We start from the raw sequence: 15,499 nt of genomic DNA, 5'->3' as shown, positions 1-15,499 counted from the left end.
TTGAAAGAACAGAAAAACTGTTGCGTGTCTTTCTTCTAAGAATGTAATAGGAAAAAGAGGAGGCCCATTTTAATTTTGCTTTTTGACTTCAATCATGTCCTCAAAACACCAAATGAAAAAAGCAAAAATTTAGATCCAAATCAGCACCCAAAGTCGAACACTTTGCTAATTTGCACTTTCGTTTCATCACAGTTATGAAGAGACTGGATAACCGAAAACTTATACAAACGACCCTGTCATACTTCACACAATTCCTCTCACTATTGCAGCTTGGCCCCTATAGTGGGAGTGCACATCACTGGCACACCAATGCCACGTCAACCTAATGCTTCTAAAAGAAAGTAGGATCTCCCTCTGTCAGGAGCAAATTTTATGTTTAGTAGAATTCTGAGGTACTGAGCTTGAGTTTCCCTGAATGCAAAAATTATTTTCATATTTCACTGAACCAACATTTTTTGCTTCTGGTCAGAGGGTTTCCTGAATCGAACCTGGGTTCGGGTAAGAAAATAAGTCAACTTATCCACCGCCGACAAATACGGGTCAAATCAAAAATGGTTCCAATGAGACTCCACAAGCTAGCAAACAATGTCCAAGAGCAAAAAAGCTCGTCAATATTTTTTTGCATCTGTCCGACTGCATCGGTTTCTTGGTAAACTCCAAGACCGTAACCAATTAGGCCTACCTTATTGACATGCTGCCCGCCGACGGTGTTGGACACCTCGAACACCAGAAAGTCGGCGAACGTCCGCAGGTGAGACGAAAGAGCACGGGCACCAATCCTGTCCAGGATCCTGCATGATGCCACAAAAACCGCCCAGATTTTGACTGCGCCGTGCCAACCCAATCAAAAAGGCACTGCTTATGTGCAATGCTCAAGCAGCTGCTACACCGCAAAGAGTGTGAGCTAATTAGTGATCCATACTTTGTTTCATCTTTAGAACAAGGGGACGTCAAAGCTGGTGGTGCAAACCTTGACCTTGGGGTTCATTTGCATGTGCTCTCGCACAAATGAGAAGTCAAGAAGCCATGCACTTGCGCCAACAGCTTGGACAGCGTTCTACACTAAAGTTGAAATGGATTATACAAAAAGAAACGTCGAGGAGTAGAGACACGTACCGCCGACACTGTGCCAATGAAAGTGATGTTTTTCGTAACTAGAACCTAGCCAAGGAAAATTTTTTAGACCTTGTCACTGACTATAGGCTTATGCCATCAATCTCAACACTCTTAACAATCTATCTGTACGCTCTACAGAGACATAGACAATATGCTGGCCTTGAACAGTCTGTTCCCTAATTGAGCGAATGCACCATTATGACGTCCATAGCCTGTATCTATAGGCTATATCTACTTGATATAGGCTACATCTAGCCTATATTGACATCTATGACGTCAGTAAACGAGCGACAAATGCTACTTGCTTGTAGGCCAGTGGACTGATCCGGTCGTTTTCGAGCAGCATCTTCCACAGGAGGCTGGAGAGACAAAATAGCGGGGATGTTGCAGGAGGAACATATCGCGAGATAAAAACGGCTCACTGCTGCATCAATACAATACTATTTATTCCTTTTTATTCATTTTTTTCACATTTTACTGCTCAATTTTCACACAAGCCAATAAAGCTTGTGCATGGGGCACAGCAGTATGGCAGAGGGAAAAAAAAAAAAGAAAGAGTACTCTAACGTGAACAAATTTCGGATGCTCAGTGAAATAAACAAAACAAAAAGAACATAGCTTTTTGTAATAGTTCAGATTCTTGCCAGTATTTGCAGTGACCAAAGCACAGGAACGAGTAATACCCACACCTGCACATGCTAAAGATTTTGGTGGAACCATATTGGTTTGTAGGAATATTGAATTGATCTGCAAAGAAACAATTTAGTAAAGCTTTTCTTAAGTGACTTTTTCTCTAGCATGTTCTCTTTTACCTTTCCCCACTTATTTTTTTTTTTTTATTATAAATTTTTCCATCAACACTTTGAGGGTTTCGGGAGATTTTATCTTAAGGATCGTGATTCTATTAGCAGGAAAGGAGGGTGGAAGCAACTTACCAGAGGAACAGATGGGGCGTTCCCTGCTGCGAGAAGTGAGCAATGATGTCGTTTTCGTTGCTCATAGCTGGCCATGAAAACAGACGCAGCATGAGACACGGTTACTGCTGAACAAACATGAAGCACCACATAGAACACTACACAATCTGAAAAGCCCGACTTGCTGAAATTTATTTTTAATACAGAGAAACAATGTAACAAAAATGTGCTGCGGCTCGCCGTTACCCTTGATTAGATGCAGAACTGCTGGCCTTTCACTACAGTCTGTACATCCTTCAGTGATCTTAAAACCTTCCTAACTCGCAAGCCATTACCAGCTTTTGCAATTAGCCAACCAATCACGGAACTAAATGAGCCAGTGCTACTCCTTCCTTCTTGACTGCCCCATTTGAGTCGACCACGAAAAGGTGACCAAGTATGTTTGTCCCATCTTTCTTGATATTGCCGCCCGCAGAGCCGAAAAAGCAACGCTTGGTCACGGTCTTCTAGAAGATTCCCGTTCATTCTCGCACCAGACGTAACTTTCTCTCTGCTTTGTTATTCTCGAAAGTTCGGCAAAGAAGGCTTGAGCGTCGCGCGCTCAAGGCGAGGATGAGCTGGCACTTTCAAGAATAACAAAGCAGAGGGAAAGTTACGTCTGGTGCGAGAATGAACGGGAATCTTCTAGAAGACCGTGACCAAGAGTTGCTTTCTCGGCTCTGCGGGCGGCAATATTACTGATTTAAACACTCAATTTGTGATATCGATGATTCTCAATCTTCCCAATCTCAAGGAATGCTAATATGCCTTCAATGACAGCCACGAAATACCACTTGATCTTGGTATTGATGCAATAAGTAAGTGCTCAGGTCTTCAGACCTTGTAAACAATAAATTATAATGCAGGCACTAGAGTGTGTTTGGCACAAAGTTATGCATCAACGGATGGCTTAGATTCGCTAGAACATTGCTTAAACTGGGAAAATCCTAAGGAGCCGAGTTGATCAGGAGAACTTCGAAGTTTGGGAACGGCTGAGGGTACTTCGGAAAACCCAGTTTGAGAAGCCATGTGCCAATCAGTCAATCAATTAAATTAGAAGTTTGGGAACCCCAGGGTACTCTGGAAAACCCAAATTAAGAAGCAATGTGACAGTCAATCAATTAACTTAAAAGTCTGGGAACCCCTGAGGGTACTCTGGTGAGCTAGTTTAAGAAGCCATGTGCCAATAATCAATCAATTGAGCCATGAGCCAAATAATCAATCAATTAATCAATAAGACATACAATCAACCAAGAAAGAAAAAAAAGAAAGAAAGAGAGAGAGAGAGAGAGAGGAGGTACCCACTCTTCCACTTGCGGTACTCTTCCTCAACCGAGCGCTTCAGCTGTGCCTTGTTCTCCCGCTGTGCCTGATGCTGCTGAAAGAATTCAGCCAGGCTGGGCGGGAAGCTCATCAGCGTCAGGCTGGACCAGCTGTGCGGCGTGTTCTGCATCACCAGGCTGAGGATCTCCTTGCACCAACTCATCGACAGAGTCTCCGACCCTGGTCGACAGACGAGCCAAGCCAAGCCGGTGACCCCCCGTCAATGGCAGAGCCCAGAGTCCCACATTTTTAAACTTTTTCCCGTTTAGGTTGCTATTGTGAATGATATAATAGTAGTCTTTTAATCACTGTTGTACGCAGCTTGTGCACCTGCAAGTTTTACGCTATATTGCCAAGTGTTTTCTGCTCTTATGTTGCTGTATATCATCCCATGCTTATGGGTAAAATGACAGAACATTTTTTGTGTGTGCGCACACAGCGCTGTATTACAATTTCAGTTTTTTTTTGCATAACCTGCTAAGGTCCGAAACCCGCCAGAGCGCAGCACCCGCTGGAATCACCGATGTCTACGTCTATGTTCTGCCATTTCGAAGCAGCTAGAATGCGTGGGACTTTTTCCTCTAGATTATTACGCAAGGTGTTTTTACAGGCTTTACGGATTTGTTTAAAGAAAGGCATGAAAGTTGAACTAATGCGGTTTGTGCAGATGAGTTATACAACCAACCGGACATATGATAGGAGGCTAATGTGCAAAAATGTGGAAAAAAAAAGGAAAACTGAGTGGGTGCACATTTGCATCAACAGCCTTGAGCCTCTTGCATGAGCGGTAACTTCAGCACATCACCGCTCTTCCCTCACGCTCCAAGTCATGTTAAGATTGACTGATTTAGTGGCCGTCAATGATGCTGAGTTTAGAATCGGAACCATCTCGAAATTTTCACCATTAACACTTTTAGTTAATTATCCAACTTATAGTGATGCCCCAAATTATGTCCACCGCATTGTATAACTCACCTGCACAGACCTTGTAAGTGTAACTTTTGCAGCTTTTTTTAAAATAAATTCGTAAAAGCTAAAAAAAAATTTTATATTAGCTCTATGCGTAGGCACGTTGCCTATACATTTGTGACTATGGAACCCCTTCAAAATGGCACCTTAAAGGGAGTCGGAGAGACGAGAGGGGGCCCGTACCGGTGACGTGCACGGCCCTGGCCAGGGTCAGGACCAGGGCCTTGTTGAGCTCTTCCGACTCGGTGGACAGCAGGTTCTTGGGCTCATTCTGGAAGCGGGACAGCTGCGGCTGCACCTCCGCACTCCCCAGGCCCGTGATCAGCTTCAGGGCCGTGCTCTCCACGCTGGGACCCACACGGAAAGGGCATTCAGAAAAGCGGGCAAAGGAGCCGTGGCCCCGTCGAGATACGGCAAAATTTGAATAGACGCCGATTTGCCTCAAAATTGGCATTTGAAAACTCGAATACCAAGAATCCGAAATTCGAATCTAATTATTTGGATGATCCATCCTTATTTGATTTGAACTCGAAACTAGAATATTTGCACACCCCTAGTTTTGAATTTAGAGATAATAATTAGCATGCTGGAAAGGGTAAAACCAGTGTACTCCAGAAATCTGTTCAGGCAGCTCAAAAAAGCGCCGGAGCCCCCCTTTCACAGTGGTTCTCGGAGCCCTCCGTAGCAGAGTTTGGGGGGGACCAGGCGCGTACCAGAGGTGGAGCTGCGTCTGGTTGGTCTGGGGCACCGCAGCCAGGCTGTGGAGGTGCGAGAGCAGCTGGACCCGGTAGTGCGGCTGGATGTGGTGCAGCCGGTAGCTGAACATCTCCAGCAGGGTGTGCAGGATGCCCCAGGCCTGCTGCCGGAACACCGTGGGCAGCAGGTGGCCTGAGGGATGCCCGGAACGGATGGGACGGTCAAGAGACGACGAGACGCGTGCCATCAAATCCGAAAAGATGGCCCACCCAGCTAACTTTCGACGGTTCAGCACAAGAAAAGAGAACAAATATGGTTTGACTCATTTCCTCATCTACTCTTGCCTACATAGACTTCCCTGGACCTTGCCACAACTATCCTATCCTTTAAAAGACAAAAAAAAAAAAAAAAAAAAATTTAATCAGTTGTTTTTTAAGTTGTCAAAAGTAGACGTGCCATAGCTGTTTGAGCTCAATCTCCGACCCCATTGCACAAAATCGCCCAAACCCAGATAACATCATTTCTAAAAATAACTCAACCTTGTAAAGCTTTCTAAAAAAAGAAAAGGACATGCAATTCGGTTCTTTCTTGCAATGGGTCTTTTTTTTTATTTACAAAGAAACCTACATTGCCTTTAGGCATTATTGGAGAGGGTGGGTTTTACAAGAAAACAAATTTATCAGCACACTTGAAATGCAATGGAAACATCAATAAACACAAGCAGTATAAAAGAGCCATTATAGAAACAAGTCTAATACTTGGGATATATTTTGGTAGCATTCCAGGAAAATCAAATTCAAGTGCTGTTTGAAACTTGTAAATACAACAAACCTTACACAGGTACGAGACACTCTGTAGCAGTGATCACAGCCGAACCAAAGCAAGCACTGCAGCATTAAGCAGGCGGGAAAACGCAAAGAAAAACAAAGGCACCCACTGATAAACCCTTTGATGCCGAGGGACTCAATTTCGTTGTAGACAAGCAGCCGGCTGTAGGTTTCAATGAGTGCCGGCGCAAGTGTGATGGACGATTTGGCCTGGGCCATCTTCATTATCTGTGTCACCACATTGTGGATCAGGCTGCAAATAAAGCAACAAAAAAAAAAAAGTCAACAGGCACAAGAATACTGGCATGGCAGAGACTGTTTTAAACAGAAGGCTGTTATAAACTGCTTCAGTGTAACCTGGCAAATGGCACCCCAATGCCACCATGGCAAAACTTGTTATCCATATTAAAAAGCTGTCCTGGCATCTTGTTTGCTTTGAAAAGCAACTGAAAATGCAGTACAACAACCAACGCAGTTTGCGCAACAGAGGCACTCAGCATAAAGAGCGATGCAACATTTCCTCTTTGGTCACAGTCACCTTCTTGCAGCACTAATCACTTTCATGAATTTGCTGCCCGAATGTAAAGTGGAGACTACAGCGAGGTTGTCCGCATCAGTGTATTCTATTCATTTCATTTAAACTTACCGCAGGCCAAAAGGCTGAAGCATTTGTAAACAAAACATCCTTGAGGCCTTCTTCCAATTCACTGACAACTGGAAATAGCTCAGGCCGTGTTTCAAAATTTACTCGATCTTACTCTAGGGTAAAGGTTTTGTAACTTGGCGTTCTAAAACCTTCCCCTGTCCAGCGTTTTTCAATCTGTGTTGTCACGTGACACGACCTGCCGGAGTAACTCGGATCCATTTGGATAAGATTTGGAACACAGCCTATGGCATAGCATTTGGTGGCTGTGCATGCCATTCCTAGACCACACTGCTGACTAAGTGGAAAGGAAAAAATGCACCAAATAAGAGTGCACGAGGTGATGCACGCTGCTGCAACACGTCAAACCGTGTACACAGTCGCATGCTTGGCATGATCGGAATAGTTGCAGTGTTCTTTAGTGCTCCCAGAGTTTGCAAAATTTGGAGAACACAAACAATTCCCAAGTCAGGAGGTATAGCGTCGGAATTGCAATTTTTCTCGTAGTATCGGCTGTTCGAATGACCCCTATCGGATTCAATCCTAAACATTACCGTTTATACACATCTCGCATAACTTCTTTCCAGTTACAAATATTTAGTATAGCATGTCTAGAGAAAGAATTTAAAATTTTTTTTTTGCTGCAAAATTAAACTATGCATGGATGAACTTTCTGCCCAAATGTAGTGTTACATTTTCGAATCAGACAACAAAATTTCAGAACTAACCATTGTTTTATTAAAAAGCAATGAATAATTAAAAAAAAAAAAAATTCTAAAAGCAATAAGTAATTTTTTAAAAAATTCTATGGGAAAATGGGGCCTATTCTTGGTAACTGGCACCATGCAGCCACACATATTTGAGGGCTCCGTCAGTCATCATTCTCCTGGTGAAGGTTTAAAAAAATAACTAAAAACTTGCTAACAACTGTCAGTTCTGAAAGGGGCACTGACACATCAAAATCATATTTTTTTTTATTATCCGAAACGATTGAAAACAATGCCGGGACATTACCCTCAAAATTTGAAATTTGGGAATTCAGTATTCGTGAAGTAAAAAAACAATTTCCAAATGCCGAATTCGAAGTTCCCGCGCGATCGGCGCCGGTGCCTTGACGTCAAAAATTGCGAAGACCTGAGAGTCCCCTTTCTTTCACCCCTCCCTGCTGTTGCCATGGCGACCCAAAGCGAGGGGGAAAGGAGCGAGCGGCGACGTTCCGGCGGACCGGTTTTGAGCGGTGTCGCCTGTTTTCCGTTGGAGGATACAAATCCAGGAGACGGCACCACAACGAACTCCCGATTTTTGGTATTTCAAAAAGAAGGGCCGTAGTGCGTTCGCAATTGCGTTAAAAAACATGTTTTAGGATTGCCGTAATTAAATGTTATAGAGATGTCGCCTACAAAGCTTCTAAATTTCATGATTCTTGACGTCACCGATCAAAAGAAGCGAGGAGGCGAGAGGCGGGAAAATCAAACGCCAAAAATAAAAAAGCCCGCGCGCGCGCAAGAAAATTTTTTTTCGCGATGCGTTTTTTTTTGCGTGTCTATGACTGCAACTTGCATCGTTTTAGGCAATAAAAATAAATACGACCTTTGGGGTGTCAGTGCCCCTTGAAACTCTGGCATCTGGTTCAAACTGCCAGTGCCACATTTGGGCCGAGAACGAGCGTTTGGCCATACATAATTTATTTTTGTGAATAAGAAACCAAAACAAAACCCAAAAATTTTTGGGAGGACACTTTGTAGTTTATTTTTTTGACATTTCATAATCTCATTACAGTTCCACATTTTTTTCAGGTTAAAATGCAGGCCGTGATGCTTAAAAGGCATAGATGTGGTAAGAGACAGCGCCTCAGAATGGTACTGCAAGATGAAAACAGTTGCCAGAGCAAATTTAGGACCCTGCATGCCCTTGTTGAAGACACAGTGCACCCACCTCATCTTGGTGTGGACAGTGAGCGAGTCGAGCACGTTCATGCCCAACGGATGCGTCGGGTTCGACGCGCTCGAGCTCGACGACGACATGTTGCCCTGGTTACGCTGGCTGCCCTGAATCGCGTCCACCAACACCCCCATGGGACGGGAGAAGTAGTCTTGGTTGGTGCTGTCTGCAACCCACAGATCCAGAAGATTCCACGAGTCACTGCCGGTGACGTGCACGACCAAAAGCATCGCTGCGGTCGGCTTTTCACAATAGGCACAATGACGTCTTTCGTCGGACTAAAAGGCCAGACGCACGTGCATTGCAACACTCAATCAACATCAGGATAAGCATGCAGCACCCCTGCTAGCCTAAGGTCTTTAAGGGGGGACACTACCCAGAAAGAACAATTTCTGCAAAAAAAGTTGATTTTGACAAATGTCATATTTACGTCCCCCAACATCCAGAGAGTATTCCCAGAAAGTTTCACTAGTTTACACTGCATAATTAATTTTTCATAAATTTTTTTTGGTCCACCAATGCTAAAGAAAAGGTAGAGGTTGGAACACCTTGAATGCAATTTTTCTCCATTCCAGTTTTAGGCAGAAATTTCACTTTAGGAAAACTATCGTTTTGTTATTACGTAACTTGGAATTACTTTTAGAAGCTTTTCTGGGATGAAATTTTAAGGGGAAGATAACTATGAACTTGTACTTTTTATTTTTGTCATTTTTCATACTCAAGAACTAAACTTTTGGACAAAGGATGGAAGTCTAAAAAACAGTATTTGTGTTTCTCTGGCTTTTCTGTCATGAAAGATGGTATAATATAGAAATATAGCTCCATAGTTATCTGCTCTGAACTGTCCTAAAGCAATATAACACATAAAAATGCAAAATTTATAAGTAATTTCAAAACAATAGTTTTCCTATGCAGACACACCCTTTTTCATCTTTGAACATTTGCAATTTTTTTTGTATGTCACCCAGGTTAACAAAGTTTGGCAGAAATGTTCTCAACGTTAACAGAAACAAGCCCTGTAAATCTAATTTAAATCAAACAAGTGGCTCAAACATTCACTTTTTTGGGTAGTGTCCCCCCTTAACGCGCATTATGCACACATCGTTACGACGCTTGTCCAGATTGAAACGGGCAGGGGTGGAGATCCAGCTCGAGATCCCCCGGTTCTGCGCCGCGGGCTTTTTCTCCACGCACTTCGAGCTACGGTGCGTCGACATACCCGACCACCAATCCCCCAATTAATTCGGGTGTCGTTGACGGAAATTAAAGCGATGTAAGACCGTCAACGTCGACGGTGCTGGTTTAAGAATGCGAGGACTCCATCTTGTCGGTGACTACAGCGGGGTGTAGTATTGTCACCCACTAAGGCCATGAAAAACGTCTGACACCCATTAACGTCATGAAAACCTGACCCACATTTGACTTGTCCCAGTCAGCAGCCCTAAGCATATGGAGGTTTCACTTCCCATTTTGCACGCACGCCGACTCAAGGGCTTAAATTTTAGCATGCCATCACGATCGGTAAACTACACTTCAATAAAGGCGTCGCATCCTTTGTTCACACTAAAGGGCCGTTTACACGCTTGCATTTGCTCACAACTAAGTTCTCACAGTCTCTTACGATGAGAGGACATTTCACTAGAGCGAAAGTTCCGCAGAATTTGCGAGATCCAATGTACATACACACTATCTACAAGAAAGGGTCGTTTATAACACCGTCAAGTTTTTCGAGCAAGTAAGGAAAAAATGAAGCGTGAAACAAATAAGAAATATCCGGAAACGCTAAGCGTTCTACAGCTACACGATAGATGGCGCCGGTGAGTTCTCTCGTTGTGAGGGATCTTAAAAGGTTTTAAGGCACTCGGTCGTAGGCCGTTGCGGGTGTGCGAACCGGCCTCGAGTTTCGGGGAACAAGAAAAAAACAGGTTGTGGGTGAACGCAAACTCACATGCATTGCAGAGAAGCGAGATCCAGTAGTCGTTACCGAAGCTGAGCGTCGACTGATTGGAGAGGACCGACTGCTGAAGGTACCTGAAGTGGGGGAATGCACGGCGGTGCGAGATTCTTGTGGCGGCACCGAATGATCGAAGCTAGGTAAAACGGCAATAAGCAACCACCGTAAAATCCCCCAACAAATGCCCATCCCTAAAAGGTTCACCCGTCTCATTTTTCTGGCCAAGTATAGGAAGGTTGGAAACTACCAAACATCGTCCACCTCATAAAATTCATGGTATGTTCAATGGAAATCTTTCAAGGTGCCACACTACTATTAGTTAAAAGAAAATGTGCTGGGATTTCGAACTAGAACGTTATAAAAAAAAACGGGCTGTGCCTTCAACAGAATTAAGTGGCCTTTTGTTTACTGTAATTATAGGGTAGCAAAAAAAAAAAGATCCGAAGATACCCAAGCCTTTTTTATGAGTTGTGAATGCGAAAGCATGAATGTCTTTCTTCCACTGTCTTAGCTCGTCTGCGGTGTACTGTCGTCAACGTTACTAAAACACTCAGTTGGGAAACTTGCCATCGGAACCTGGGCCGCTGGCGTCCACCGAGACCGAGCTAAATGCGACAACAGCGCCACTCTTTATCATTTGTCTGTACTGTGGTCACCTTGAGCTTTCAGAAAGCATGTTTTTGCGTAAAAACAAACGGAAAAGACTCTTTTTGTATGAAATTTATTGGAGATTAGTACAAAAAGAGGGGCGCATTATTGTTTTTAAAATCTTTAGTTTGCAGGGTTTTGCGGCACAATTAATATTGTTTTTATACAACCATGCCTCAGCGGTCCTTTCAGGTAGCACGTCCCGCCCTAGGTGCACTTTAACTTCGGTAGTTGAACGCGGCGCGTCCGCCGGGGAGACGGGGGTGGCAGCCCTGTAACCTCTTCCGCTGTATCTGTTCTTAAAGCCAAAATAGAAGTCACGTGCAGTTCCTCGAGTGGCCGCTGCGGGAGAAATGGTGGCGTTGTGTTCGTCATTAGCTCGGTGCTCGGAGACAGATTGGGGCCACTTTTTCAGAGCAGTCTCTATGGCAGTTTCCCACTGAGTGTTTTATTAACGTTGACTGTCGTGGACGGCCATGTTTCGCTACTGCCGAGGTTGCCGAGCGCGCGCTCTCGTGAAACGGCTGCCCATAACTATCTAGGAGCCGTTTTGCTCAGCCAAAAGGAGAATGGGAATTTCTTTAGCATTTTTTTGCAGTTACAGACGCCACAGGCTCGGCTCCATAAGATAGCTAATGCTTTTGGATAAAAAAAAAGGGGGGGGGGGGGGGGGGTAAACACACCTTTTACGAGAGTCCATGCGGGCCACCCGCAAATAGGTCGCAATTGCTTGAAACGTCGAAAATTGTCTCCTGCCTACCGCAATATCCCGTAAGGGTGCTCACACAAAATGAAGAGAGAAACAGTGTGAAAAACATGAGGTGGCCTGGGGATGAGACGGCAAAGCTTTACAAAAGATTGATGATAAAAACAGGGGCACCCGCTACAAATTGCGAGACATAGGAACTGATACCGCAGATCGTGGACACGGCAAATTCCAGTTTTACAATGCGATAAACACGCGGGAATGTGCTACGAACTCCCGCGTCACTGGAAAGCATACCGCGAACTGCGGATGCTATAGATTTGTGTTTCACGGTGCGACAAACACGCCGAAACCGGCTGCAAACCTGTGTGCCACCAAAACCAACATTGCGCACAAATGACGTGGGAACTCGCTACGAACTCGCACGTCACGTACCGACACCGCAGATCATGCGGTTGATGTGATTCCTTTTGGACATCAAGCAATGTCCGACGAGATTTGAGGGGTGGGCGATGTTTCAGAATTTTTATGTTTTGGATATTTAGACAGAAAAATGAGATGGGCGATCTCTCAGGGAAGAGAACCCTCACAGAATTTTGCGGTAGATTGATGCAATAACTCGTGGAAATCTGTAACAAACAAAGAGGGGTGCACGCACTCCAGGTGTGTCTGCAGCGCCTGGGGGAGGGGCCTGTGCAGGCGGGTCTTCTCCTGCTGGGCCTTGCGCATCAGGTGCACCCAGATGGAGGTGATGGCCAGCGCCCGGGTGCAGTGGGGCTTGGTCACGTCCGGGAAGGGCAGGGGCTCCTTCTCCGGGTACAGCAGGTCGTACAGCTTCATCACGGGCAGGAAGTCGTTCAGCTGGCACGGGGGACGACGGGTTTACCGACGAGGCAGGAGTCTTAGAAATGGCTACGGGTCTGATATTCCGCAGAGAATTCGGATAGCCAAAGACTGCGACGTACAAAAAAAAATTGGTGAATAACGAGACAAAAATGAGTCTAGACCTAAAAAAATTATCTAAGCTTGATCGCGCTGACAAACGCCGGGGAGCAAGAAATGCGTGGAGCCAAACTATTTCAGTCGGCTTCTGTTAAGCCTTGACGGGACATGCGAAATTGGGTCGAATTATTAGACAGTTGAATTAAAAGATGCATGTGAAATTCTGAATATCCAGTGCTTTCTAAACACGTGTTTCTAAACATCTGCTCTCTTTTCAAAATTTGGCGGAAGCTTCAAAATTTGAAAACGGGTTTTTTCACCGACGGGTGTGGCCGACTGCGCTTGTAACTTGCCCGCCGCGTCATTTGGAAAAAAAAAAGCCTGTTTTTGTGTGTCATGCTCGTAATTTGCCCACCACCAGTTCTCTCTAGCTCTAATTAACCAATATTTTATATTTCAAGATCAAAACAACGAGGTTTTCTTTCTTTAGAAATGCATCGGCTTTTGCCGGGACCTTTGTACAGGGTGGAATTAAACGATAAGTCGGATTAACCCAATTCGAATTAATGCAAGTCAGCTGTACCTCGCAGAAATTGATGTCACATGATTTTAAATCGCACGACGTTGTCACGTCACATCGATTTCCCAGCTAAATTTAGCGGGGAAATTGACACCACGCGACTCGAGGTCACATGACGTGTTTACATCAATTTCCCCACTAAACTTAGCGGGGAAATTAACACCGTATGACTAGAGGTCATATACTGTGGTCACATAAAAGCCATTTTCTTTCTATGTTGCGTAACCCGTAAAACACATTCTGCGTTAATTAAGTCTGCGATGTGACACTGGCACAAGAAACGACCTGCTCACCATAACATTGCAGGCTTTGGTTTTAGGCAAGGTGAGGCAACACCATCTAATGGCAAAGACACGAAGCTTAACAACTTGGAGTTTCTGGCTTACTGAAACATTTCTGGCTTCCTCCATTCCCCTCTCTTTCCCATTCACCCGGAAATCAATGATGCGAAGCATCTGGAAGAATACAGGCTCCCTCTGGTAGCCGAAGCGTGCGGAAGAGAGACTCACGGGGTTTTTCTGGATGCTCCCCGAGATGAACTGGAGCAGAACCCACATGAGGTGGTCACGACCCTTGCGGAGGTTTCTGCCAACAAGCTGCAGGAAATCCCCAAAGCGTCACACCTCCAGAGCCTTTAAATTCGTCGTTATCAAATGACAAGCAACTTTCAGCAAATGCCAGACATTTGGGTCCGACTCCATGGACGGGACAAATTGAATCTTCTCTATGTGAAAATCTTCACTGCACCATTTTCTCAACTGGCTATTTGAGCCCCTGAAAAAAAATTTTTTTTTTTTTTTAACAGTCTGGTTGGGACACGCATGTCAAAAAATTAATCTTATGCAAAAAGAAAAATTTTTAGAGCAATATTGATGGCGTGAGACGCAATTTAGTCGGTAGTCACCTCTTTTTTACTTGTTTTCTATATCAGCATATTCGGCTTGGCCATCACGTTGAGGTGGAGAGAGTGTATGACCATTCCAAGACGTCATGGACTTTGCGTGCAGAATTTAAAATAAATCTCCCGCCGTCAAAATTGGTCTAAAAATTATCTTTCTCGTTTAAAATTAATTTCTTGACACAGCTGTCCCAACAAAACTGTTTAAAAAAAACATATTTTTTTCGTTTCAGGGGTTCTTTAAAGCACTTATAAAATACACTGCACAAAAAATTAAAAGGGGAGATTATTGACATTAATATTTATTTTTAGAACTAAAATTTGAGTCACAACTTGCATTGCTTCTTCACTAATTGCAAGACTTGCTCTTTGTTGCATATCTGCAAAGACAAATGCAAGCTTTTATTTTCCATGAGGACGATTAATACCGTTAAACGGGTACACTATTTTATGCCTAAAAATTTTCGAAAATTCAGATATTTGCAGAACCCTGCTATTATGACATCAGGGGGGGCCTGGCCGCACCTTGTCGTGCAGCGCCAGCACCATGTGTGGGAAGCTGGCGTACTGGAAGAGGACGAAGTAGATGAGCTGGGAGGACAGGTTCTGCCAGAAGAGCTGGATGGGACTCCCGTCCTCGAGGCCCTCCGCGTCCCCCTCCGACTTCTCCATGGCCAGCACCACCAGGGACACCAGCTGCTCCTCTAGCACGGGGCAGCGCTGCTTTTGCTGCACGCCCATTAATTGTCGAGTTAATCATCCGGAGAGAAAGCTCCCGCGTTCTTCGCCAGCTACGGAACCGGCGGGGCATAGATGCGGAGGTCGGCAGTTCCGAAGAGGATCGTATTACTGGCATCGCTTCAATAAACAAAGAAGCGGGAAAACATCGCTCGCAAGGTCTGTATCGATTGTTTTTCTAGATTCATTTTTGTGGGAATATGCCGGCGTCGCGCTTCGTATAAAAAGAAATAAAGTTGACGTGCAATCGAACGACTTTGACTCGTCGTGGCAAAACGAGCACGCCTAACCTGTTGTCTGCTTTCTCCTTTGGTCTTCGGTCACTCTCTCTCTCACCCTCTCTCGTTTTTCTTTCAGTAACACCGATGTCGGCACTCACAATTTGCCGTGTTTTGCTTCGGTCTTTACTTCCCTGGTTTGAGGGGGAAGCAGCGTCGATAAGCTTCCACGATCAGTTTTTGCGCCGTGGACAGTGACGAGACATTCTGCGCCTGCACTTAAGGGGGAACACTGGTCTTGGAGCTTATTTTCTTATTCTATGACCAAACCCATTGAAACTGCATGA

At 44.6% G+C, this 15,499-nt stretch overlaps 1 protein-coding gene across 1 annotated transcript in view; it reads right to left on the bottom strand.

The window, feature by feature from the left end:
* Positions 1–15,499, bottom strand: part of LOC115318190 (mediator of RNA polymerase II transcription subunit 23) — a 45,861-nt gene that overhangs the window by 16,321 nt on the left and 14,041 nt on the right. Inside the window, exons 10-21 of the mRNA XM_029977892.4 lie at positions 14,722–14,925; positions 13,808–13,894; positions 12,435–12,637; positions 10,417–10,499; positions 8,463–8,634; positions 5,995–6,137; positions 5,075–5,249; positions 4,545–4,708; positions 3,375–3,572; positions 2,052–2,118; positions 1,422–1,475; positions 683–791 (exon numbers count right to left, since the gene is read on the bottom strand). Coding sequence (XP_029833752.2) covers positions 683–791; positions 1,422–1,475; positions 2,052–2,118; positions 3,375–3,572; positions 4,545–4,708; positions 5,075–5,249; positions 5,995–6,137; positions 8,463–8,634; positions 10,417–10,499; positions 12,435–12,637; positions 13,808–13,894; positions 14,722–14,925 — 1,659 coding nt within the window. The remainder of the gene's footprint in view (positions 1–682; positions 792–1,421; positions 1,476–2,051; positions 2,119–3,374; positions 3,573–4,544; positions 4,709–5,074; positions 5,250–5,994; positions 6,138–8,462; positions 8,635–10,416; positions 10,500–12,434; positions 12,638–13,807; positions 13,895–14,721; positions 14,926–15,499) is intronic.

Source organism: Ixodes scapularis, unplaced genomic scaffold (genome assembly GCF_016920785.2).
Source record: "Ixodes scapularis isolate PalLabHiFi unplaced genomic scaffold, ASM1692078v2 PGA_scaffold8__174_contigs__length_109621045, whole genome shotgun sequence".
NCBI classification, from domain to species: Eukaryota; Metazoa; Arthropoda; class Arachnida; order Ixodida; family Ixodidae; genus Ixodes; species Ixodes scapularis.
Note: the sequence above shows the minus strand (reverse complement) of the source record. Positions and strands in the feature narration are given on the sequence as shown.